The following is a 10250-nucleotide window of genomic DNA, read 5'->3' on the forward strand; positions in this document are numbered from 1 at the left end:
GGCTTTTTAAAATAACATTTAAATTTTACAGAAGAAATATTTTGAATATTGAGAAATTCCAATCCATCTTCAGAAAGTACTGTTAACATTTCATCTAAAAATTTAAATGCTACAATTTTTTTTTTTAAAAGTTAAGTTTTCTGTTTTTTTTCTCCTAGTCAATTTGGGTGGCCCTAATTCTTTCGCTCCAAAAACGACTTTTTAAAATCCCTTTCAAATGAGAGAAAACATTTCTGGCCTGTCTTGTACGCAATTTGGTGGTATATTGCGAATTTACCACTTACCACCACAGATGCTTGTTCCATATATTTTGAACTAAATTTTCTTTACTATATATGTGAAGATTTAAATACAGAAAAATAGAGTTTCCAATAAAGCACGCTAATTAGAGCTTTTCTATGACTTAGGCATTTACAATTTCGAACATTCACCGCACATTCCAATCCCTTTTAGCAGAGTAATTTCTCACAAAATTATTATGAATAGCCAGCCTTTCTTCGAATGGAATTGCAACCACTTAGCTCAAGAGAGAAGAAATGTCTCAAAATAATCTATTAACTATGTTTTACAAACAGTAAACTAAACTAACATCAATTCAACAGTAAGAGTGAGATAAATCTACTGATATTAAAAGCCACTGTCTGTGAACAAGAACAATTAAGGTAAAGTATTGCTAAGGAAATGGTACACATCAATCAACACACAGTAAACGCCAAGAAGAAAAATAGAACTTTGATTCAAAATATAATGCGCCGCTTCTCAAGAAAGGAAAAGATACTTCTATATACCCAGAAATTATCTAGCAACTAAACAACAATGAGTTGTAAATGAACAATAATCTGTTTTAATATAACAGTTCAGATGAAATGAGCGAGTTCCTAATAACCAGTCTTCAAATATCACAAATGTGACATATAGAACTAATTACCAGTCATAAATAATAGAGAAAGACCTGATTTTCGCTGGACGAATTGCTCTCAAACAATAGCAGGGCTGAAAACTACTTCGGACAAGGGCTTCTGATTTTTGATCTAAATCTACCAGCCGTATTTGGTATTCATTTTAAATAAGACCGTTATTCTTATACTAGTGTTCAATATCAGCACTTCATAGACTTTTAAATTACGCGGCGAAACCTCCTTCAGTACAATTTGAATTCTGAATGAGAGCCACCTTTATTATACAAACATCACGAAGTCATGCATCTAGGCGACAATTCGATTAGGCGAACACATTATTTTTTGTAGCCATTAGCAAAAATTTTGAACTTAAATAGGCGAATACCCGTCAAAACACTTAAAAGAGGTATGCAATATCGACTTGATCTTATAATATAATTAACTGACTTTACCAATTGACTTCCCAGAAAAGAAGCTTTTAAAACAAATGAAAATTGACCAGAATTTTAAAATTTTGATTCTTTCCACGATGTAGTTTGAGCCTAACTTTCCCAATTTCTTGTGCGTTTTTTCAACCGGTAGATCTAAATTATTTACATTAAAGCTAATAATAAGTAGTTTTAAACATTCACCATTCTTTCCCTGTAACTTTTTTTGAAAATCAAAATCATTGGCCGTGATGACACTGAGTAAACGAGTTACAAAACATTAAAAACAGTGATAAATTTTTAGGTAACTTTAACAACTTGTTACCATGTGAAGACGACTGTTAGGGACACTTGGCAACTTTATAACATCAATTGGATTTTTAAGTACCTTTAAGTGTTTTAGTTGCTAATCGCCTAATTTCCACAAAATTTTAGTTTCGGATTTTGGCTTAATGGCTAAAAGTTTCGTTAGCCTAATCGAATTTTCGCCTATTATCCCATCCACCTGGAAGTCACTTGAACCGAAATAAAATCTGCGGTACCGATCAGCAATAGGTTTGACCAAAAATCAATCATTATCCACCAACAGGACCAATAAAGATGCGCGAAAGTTAGTTTGAGAGCAATTAAACTGAAGAACAACTCAAAATTATTCCCCTATCATGATTCGGACTGAAATTATATATTTTACAGCCTAGTTTTGGTAAAGTTGAGCAGAAATGTTTGCAGCGATGGTGAAAATGAAGACAAACACGCAGAAAGGAATCTTCCTTTGAGCCCTCTTTGAAAAACGAGTAACAATTTTTGCAATTGTCATCTAAATATCTAAATGAAGATAAAGTGCCACTAAACTAAAAGGAAACAATAAAAATTAGCTTGTTTTAAAAATAAAGACACTATCTCAGATTTCGATTATTTCCTGCTGAAAGGGTTCCTGATCATGGTCGGAAATGTTACTTTCATCGCCGTCATCTTCCATTAATTCATCAGCTTCCAATCTAGAATTCTCAGTTTCCAAATTGTCTGCATAGCCAGAACGCGCGATGCAGCTCATGTAGACAATTCTCTTCATTTTCCTGTTGTAGAAGAGATAGTTGAAAGACCACAGAACACCTGAAGAATAAGTCATGTCATAAGAAGGAGTTTGTTGACTACTAGCTTAATCACTTATTTATATTTGATAGCAGAAGAGCTCAATAGTGCGAGTGATACAAGATTCTCCTGAGAAAGATCAACATGAATTCTGAGCAACATTCCTGGATACTAATTTAATTGGAAGCTTATTTGGAACAGGCCATTTGTTACAGAGAAAACAAATGAGCATAACGTAAAATAATGTAATTAATCAACAATTCTTTAAATCATTCGTTATTGAGCTTTTTTGTTTGACCCCTCCCCGTCCTATGCAAGCAATCCATTAGCACCCCTTCTCCCACCCCAAAAAATTCCCTTTTGGTACAGCGATACTTCAATTTGTTCGCGGTAATTGGATGGCATTGGTGGTAAAATTGACAGATTTTTTGGGATCCGAATACATGGTATTTGGAAGAACAGTCGGTTAACCTTGAGAGAAACGTTGTGCGAAAACTTTAAATGTTTGCTTGAAAAGAACGTTCTTTCTTTGCCGTTACAGTCTTATCGAACAACATTCCTATTTGAGAGTTACTTTTTAAATCAATTTGATGTTTACTTTATATTTTATCACTCGGCAATGGAGATGGATGCTACATCATCTCTTAGTCAACACCACTAGGTTCCGAGTTTGCCGTGAGTACCATTCAAGACACAGAAGTTAGTGCATTGAAAAGGGAAATCGAGCTCTTGAAAGCAAAAAATAGATTAAAGGACGAAAAATTTAGGGATCTAAGGGCAACGCAAAAAAAGCATTACGGATCCACTAAGAGCATAGGAGAGACACACCCGCAAATCTAATCGTAAATCTGCCCTTCGATGCCTGACAAGTTTCCAAATTGACGCACGACTCAACATTTTTTTGCGAAATTCTTGTGGGTCGAAATTACTGAGGACAGAATTAAAGCCTGTCACATGATTCTCAATTCCGGAAACAAGTACCAACTGCCAACAGAAAATAGAAAATATATTTATTTTGCAGACAAACAAAGCGCTCATAAAAAAAGAAAATGACTCAAAAACAAAAAACAGGACAAATATTAAATTCATGTATCACAACGAGCCCCTTAAAGATTGTGAAGCTCAGATTGAAAACGAAGCAGATAAATGGAACACAATTGTGCAGTCTCAGTATTAGTTGAAAACAGCAGAGAAAAAGCAAAATTTGTCAAAATTAACGTGATAGATTTGATCAGTCAATGCAATAAAAAAATCATTTCGGAATATCCTCTATTGATGACGTTATCAATTCACCTGCATACAAACGACTAAATATTCAAAAGGAATTGAAACACTGACTTCTCACGTACACAGTAACTGTAATTACAAGTAGAAACAACTTGATTATTTGTTTGGATTCTTTAATCTATTTAATACGAGCACAACTAAAGATTTGAGATACAAACTTTTTTGCCAGACCTAATAAGCGTAACGTTTTGATGTCGGCTAATATATTAACAAAATGACCTCAAAGTCTACTAAAAAAACGTTAAAAACTGTTTCAGCACTCTGCTTGTAATTTCCGCAGGCGCAACAAATAAAGAAAAACAATTACACTCTAACTTAGCAAAACAGTTGATAATTTTATACAAGAAAAAATTAAGAAATAGACTAACGGCAGGGAATTGATAACGAACAGTATTTTTACGTCAAGCGAACAGTATTTCTACGTCAACAATGACAAGTAAAAAGATCTGTCATCCAAGACTGTTCCAATTTGTTCTTCAAAACATTCAATCAGTTTCTAAGATTGACTAGTTAACTAACTCAAACGAGTTTAAAGTTTACATTAATGGCTTGTCCCAGAAACCAGAAGCAGCTTGTCTTGCTGAGACATGGCTCAATCCTAACTGCAACAATAACTGTTTTTCTTTGGATGGCTATGAAACCATTATATTTAGCGATCGTAAGGATGGAGGTGTTTACGATCGCTGTTTGATTACAACTATTGTCAAACAGATGCATAGAAACTGGAAAGTACCCAGAATGTCTCAAAACTGCAAAAGTTTTACTGTTCTTCAAAAATGGAAATAAATATGAACCATGAAGTTTCTGGCAAATTTTGTTCCTACCAATTACAGAAAAAAATTTCGAGCGGATCATCTTTGATCAAAATCAAAATAACCTAAAAGCATTTGAGATTCACTCAGATTCACAATTTGGCTTTAGGCACGGGAAGAACACGTTTGATGACATAGCAACTTTAAAACAGGATATAAGATCAAATCACCACAACAACAGCGACAGAACAAAATGCAACATTCTAGACCCAGAAAGCGTTTGATACTGTTGATTACCACATCTTATTGCACAAGAGCTATAGATATGGTGTTCGCGGTCCAATAAACAACATTTTAAAATCATATTTGTCCAAACGAAAGCGATGTACAAAAATTAAATGTACAAAAAGCGAGATAAACAGTCCAAACTAAAGCTTATAAACCTAGGCGTGCCACAGGGTTCAATTCTTTGAACTCTGCGTCTCCTTATCTACACTAACGACTTGAGCGTGTCCCAGAAAAAATCAAACGTAATTTTATGCCAATGAATTTTTGTAAAGAGCACAAGTTCTGCATCTAAAATTGATGAAGATCAAGACAAAACATTAGATAATGTTAATGCTTGGCTCATAAAAAACAAACTTACATTGAACACGGAAAAAAACAAACAGCATGTTTTTTGTAACAAAAATAAAAAAAGCTAAGATGATAAAAGCATTTAGAACATACAAACAACCAATTGTACAAAATGGACTCTTGATAAACGGGTCAACAACAATCACAACGATTAGAGAAATAGACAAAGTTATCAAACGTATCGTGAGGCTAAGTTTTGATCGAAAAAAGTTTGAGAGCATTTACGAGGAAAGAGTAAAACACAGGATACATTTAGCATCAGAGTTACTTGCCTTTAAGGACCTCAAGCAAGCACTATAAACGCAAGGGTACAATGTAAAATTTCAACAATTTTAAAAGGGTTTCTCAAACCAAAACGGCCTTTAAAAGACTAGCAGTTGAGTAAAAACAAGATAACTCTAGGTAAAAAAATATATTTCACAATTTCTCAATAATAGTCAGGACAGCGCGAGTCTTAAGAACGCTTCCTGATTACGATAATGAAATAATCGAGAAAAACATGTCTACCGAAATTTCTGTTATCAATTCCTGAATAATTGATTAATTATATCTGGTTAATGCGGAAAAGGTCAGAATGTTGTAGGAGTTTTAATATAACAGCTCAAAGGTACTCCTCAACCAAAATTATGTTTTTGCCAGGTTTAATGATACCTAGAAAAACTGTTCTTCCTCTCTTTTTTTTCAATTTGAATCATTTTCATCCAGATAAACTGAATGAGACACTTGAGAACGGGCCATCGGCCCAATAGTGCTCTCCCACAGTCAAAAATGAGATTGCATTTGTAAAAGTAATTCTGAAGATACTTGATGACTGATGGAAACAATTATTATTTTTATTGCTGTCGGTTGTCAAAATAGCTTGATCAAGACATTCGAATGAAAAACTATCACCAAACTGATAAAAGCGCTCATTATTATTTGCTATTTTTCTTAAATTGTGCGCCAAAAGTAATGCCCCTATTAGCATGAAATTCAAAATTTTGATTTGCCATTATATGTCAAAGCAGTTTGTGCCCTAATTAGTTTCTGCATATGAGATGCAACGAACGTGCTATTAAATTCAATTGGCGTTGAAATTAACACCAGGACTATCAGTAGTAATTTAGGCTTCAGTATCGTGACAATCCGGTTTGCTACAGTCGCACAGTAGGATCCAGATACAAGAATTTATTTCTGAATAGCGACGAGAGAAATAATTCTAGTATTATTGTGTTGAACGATCCTTAGTAAAAATTTCTGTCGTCGTATTTTTGCTTTCACATACAACATTTAACGACTTGATGGATCTGTTATCGGCTTTTCTTGATATTTATTAGCTCGTATTGTCTACTATATGGCTGCTCGACAAAATTTTACTTTTTTATTATTGGCAACGAATATTACACTTTCCAGTGAGAAAAGTAATTAAGAAAGGAAGATGATTTTTTTTAGTCTTTTTTAAGTTGGTTTCCGAAGTTGGTTTAGAAGAAGTCTTTTTTAAGTTGGTTTCCGAATTCCCGACAATGCAAGCTGTAGCTTTGTTTTTACCTCTCTCCATTTTCGATTTCAGTTTTGTTAGCGAATCAGGTTTGACGCATATGTAATAACTTAGACCATATAACCTGCGTAAGCATTCAGCTTAGCTCTCCGGTATGCAGACCCTCGACGCTTCACGTTTTAAGTGACTTTGAGAATGGTAAAGCCTAGATCTTTTGCTGGTTATGGCACTGTAAGAATTTGTTACTCAAAGTTTCCCTGGGTCTTCACTTTTGATCGGTAAGGAATAGCATCTTTTTTTCGGTTACTTTCAATCTATTTTTCAAACACCAATACTCAAATTGCTTGCTGTCATTTTTCTCTGCTTGTAGACAATGGATAACGATGTTGAATAATGCGTGCCCAATAAAGATCCCTGAGGTACCCACTCAGTCGATTGTTCAGTTTCTGACTTACAGCCAAATTAATTGCACATATTGTATTCGATTGCTAAGGTAGCTGGCAACAATTTTCAAGTAATTACCGCAAGCGCCCAGTTTCGCCGAGACCGAAAGCGTTTAGACGGACTAAGTGTATCATTCGGTTACTTTCGCTAAAACTTCGTTTCGTTGATGTTCGCATGATATGTGTTTTTCGTGAAGTGTTCATTCCTATCTATTTGATTACTTTTCTACTTTTCAGAAAAGCTCGCAAAAAGGTGACCGAAAAAATTACCTTTTGTGCATCATGGTTCATTTTCCCTATGTTTTAATCGTTTCAGGGAAATTATTACATTTGTATACAAAACAAATATTTTTTTAGGTCTGAGAAGTTTTTACCTAGAAAGAATTTTATCCTCAAACTCAGCTTGAGCTTTGACAAAAATTATTTTGTAATTGATCTTCAGTTTCACTTATTTTGACAAATTTGGTTTTTTGGGAACTTTCTTCTTTAATATTGAAATTGTTTTCACTAAATGTGATGTCTTAAACACGGGGTGAGAGAGCGCTTGGTTGTTTTTGGAACGTTTTTGCGAAAAAATTTTCCAGCCATTTGTACCATTGCTTAACAAATTTGTCCATCTACTGTAGCAGTAGGGATTGAAGGGATTTTCTGATGATATGATTGCATTTAGTTTGCTCAATCTTACCTTTTTGAATGCATTATTTTGTCTTTTTCAATCAGGTCTGTTTTCGTGAAATGGTTGTAGATACTACTTTGAAGACTGTCTGATCTGAGCTGAATGATATGTCAACATTCAATTGTTTTAGGTCGGTTTATTAGTACGTTCGGATTGTCCATAAGAACAAACATCCAGTTGATTTTTAGGTTTTTCTTTTTGGGCGTTTTAGAATTATGTTTGCACAATTAAGTATTGAATGTTCGTACTCGTAGATTGAACACAAAATTTCCCAAATGCACTATCAAAATTAACGTCTCCTCGTAATAATTATGGAGTCACGGTTCTCTTTTTGCATAAATGGTCAGTTCCTCTGCAAGAGAAATTGATTCTGATGACCATCTATGAGGACTATTTTTGGGAGGGTCTATATCAGAAAGAGGCCGTGATTTGATATAATTGAAAAACGAGCTTAAAAATTTATTGTTACCTGGTTCGCCAAAGGGTCCGCAATTCAAATCGGGGCAGTACTTGTATATCTCGCAGTCCTTTAGACTGATCTCTCGGTCTATTTCTTCCCACAGCTTGGGTTTGAACATGCTGCTGTAGTAAGTACCTCCCAGTGTGAGCAAGAGACTGTCAACTGAGTTCACAACAGAATTTAGATTGAGCTCTCGAGAGAAGTCAGTCGATGGAGTGGAAGAAAAACAATAGTCTGGATGGAACGATTTGTTTAGCGTCGCCACGAGGAAGAAATGGGTCTTCACGCTGAGCGAACTAAAATATTGCATCCTTTTGGTTAGAGAACACATTAAATGGAGCTTCATCTGATAAACTCCGTATTTAAAACATCACCACTTCGAGTTGCGGACATATTTAGTGGTTTATGGCGATAGAAAATACGCTTTGACAGAACTGAACGGTGAGTATATGCCGCTCACAGAAGCTGCCGATACAGCTATGTGTAACCTTATCAATATCAATCTTAATTACCTCAACGGGTTGATTTGTTGGTCTTCATCAGAACTCGATTGGCATCGTGAGTAATGCTTGTTTGGACTTGTTCCAAGATAGAGCTTATTGTCTTCTGGTGGACTCAAAGGTAGCATTTGATCGATGCAACCTATTCAAGAAAATAAACAGGTCATATTTCGATTTTCATTATGCACAAAAACACTACCGCCACATGTTCTCGTAAGACTCGCCATGATTATACATGCTATAGAAGGGAAAGAGATCAGGAATAGCCTTACCATGGCTGAGTTCTTTCAGAAGCTTTTTGTCATCTGCAACCATTTTGCACGAGTAGCTCTCAATTTTAGACTCCACATGACAATTCTGTCGTTCTTGGGTTAGCAATGCATTGATCTGCTCAAAAATTGGCAACTCGAGGAGCTTCATTTTCACCGTTTCTACACGGAAATCAGTGACTGAAGCTCATGCTATCCATTGCTAACATAAAATTTCAAAAAACCCTTCAACTTCAAAGTGTGACGTTTAGAGCCCAGCAACTGTTTCAGCCCAGAAGCTTGCAAATAACCAGAAATTTCAGGTTACCACTTACTCATGAAACAGCGCAGCACATTATGCATATCATATTCCGTTTAATAAAATGTTTAAAATGCCTTTCCAATAGTGGGTGAAAACTGGTTGGTCCGGGTTCCTCTCAGCTCTGTCTACGAACACACTTTGTATTTTCCAAATTTATCAACAAAATGGAGCTAATTAAAAAACGAGGAAAAATGATTATTAAAAGTTAAACGATTATTTAAAAAGGTAAACGATAAAATGATTATTAAAAGGTTTTCCGACCTATATCCATCATTGCCGGATGGTGTACACGGCCCTTTATTCATCGTTAAAAATTCAGAAAGAAGAGAGTAGATAAGAGATTAAAAGGTAAAGACTGGACGTCAGAAGTGACGACCATTAACATTTGCAGATGATCTAAAATCCTGAATAGTTTCATAAAACTATGTGATAAGGGTCGAAGACAACAGCAGCAAGGGAAAATCACAGATCTCTGTGCGCAGAAAGATCTGCCATCATCAAGTCGACAAGCTTGTAAAATCTTCTCCTTAAGTATTCAAACAACGTATACAGAAATTAACAGAGTGGCTATTGTGTCTACTGATTGACACCATTGAGCATCTAAAACAAGCGAAATAAACGAATAATTTTTTTTATTCGATTAACCTTAAATTAGATGAGGTTAACTTTTAAAAAGTCCAACCTTTAAAAAAGGTTCTAAAGCGAATGTAGAAAACTACAGGCAAATATCACTCCTTTGTATTATCTCAAAAATTTTCGAGCGAACTTTGTTTGATTCTCGTAATAGATACGCATCACCCTATTTCAGTGATTCTCAATTCGGATTCCGGAAGCAACGCTCTTGTATCACTCAATTACTAATATACCTTGAGAAAATCTACAATTCCCTAGATTCTGACGACGAAATTCACGTCATTTACACTGACTACGAAAAAGCTTTCGACAATGTCGATCACGGGATTTTGTTACAGAAAGTATATAAAATGGGGATTCGTGGCAGAGTTTTTAAATTGATGCAATCATACTTAGC

At 35.0% G+C, this 10250-nt stretch overlaps 1 protein-coding gene across 1 annotated transcript; it reads right to left on the minus strand.

The window, feature by feature from the left end:
- Window positions 1-1908: 1908 nt before the first annotated feature.
- Window positions 1909-9827, minus strand: LOC142341790 (repressor of RNA polymerase III transcription MAF1 homolog). The gene is made up of 4 exons (XM_075393024.1): window positions 8923-9827; window positions 8663-8792; window positions 8160-8446; window positions 1909-2440 (listed from the first exon to the last, which is right to left on the minus strand). The coding sequence occupies exons 1-4, from the start codon at window positions 9068-9070 to the stop codon at window positions 2229-2231; spliced, it is 777 nt and encodes a 258-aa protein (XP_075249139.1). The 5' UTR covers window positions 9071-9827; the 3' UTR covers window positions 1909-2228.
- Window positions 9828-10250: the final 423 nt, after the last annotated feature.

This window comes from Convolutriloba macropyga, chromosome 6 (assembly GCF_964194025.1).
Source record: "Convolutriloba macropyga chromosome 6, txConMacr16.3, whole genome shotgun sequence".
Classification (NCBI taxonomy): domain Eukaryota; kingdom Metazoa; phylum Xenacoelomorpha; order Acoela; family Convolutidae; genus Convolutriloba; species Convolutriloba macropyga.

Coding starts and splice junctions, on each gene's coding strand:
- LOC142341790 (XM_075393024.1), bottom strand. CDS start 9,070: ATGAAGCTCCTCGAGTTGCCAATTTTTGAGCAGATCAATGCATTGCTA. Junction 8,447..8,662: donor CAACAAATCAACCCGTTGAG/GTAATTAAGATT, acceptor GCAATATTTTAG/TTCGCTCAGCGTGAAGACCC. Junction 2,441..8,159: donor CGGACCCTTTGGCGAACCAG/GTAACAATAAAT, acceptor CTTATTCTTCAG/GTGTTCTGTGGTCTTTCAAC.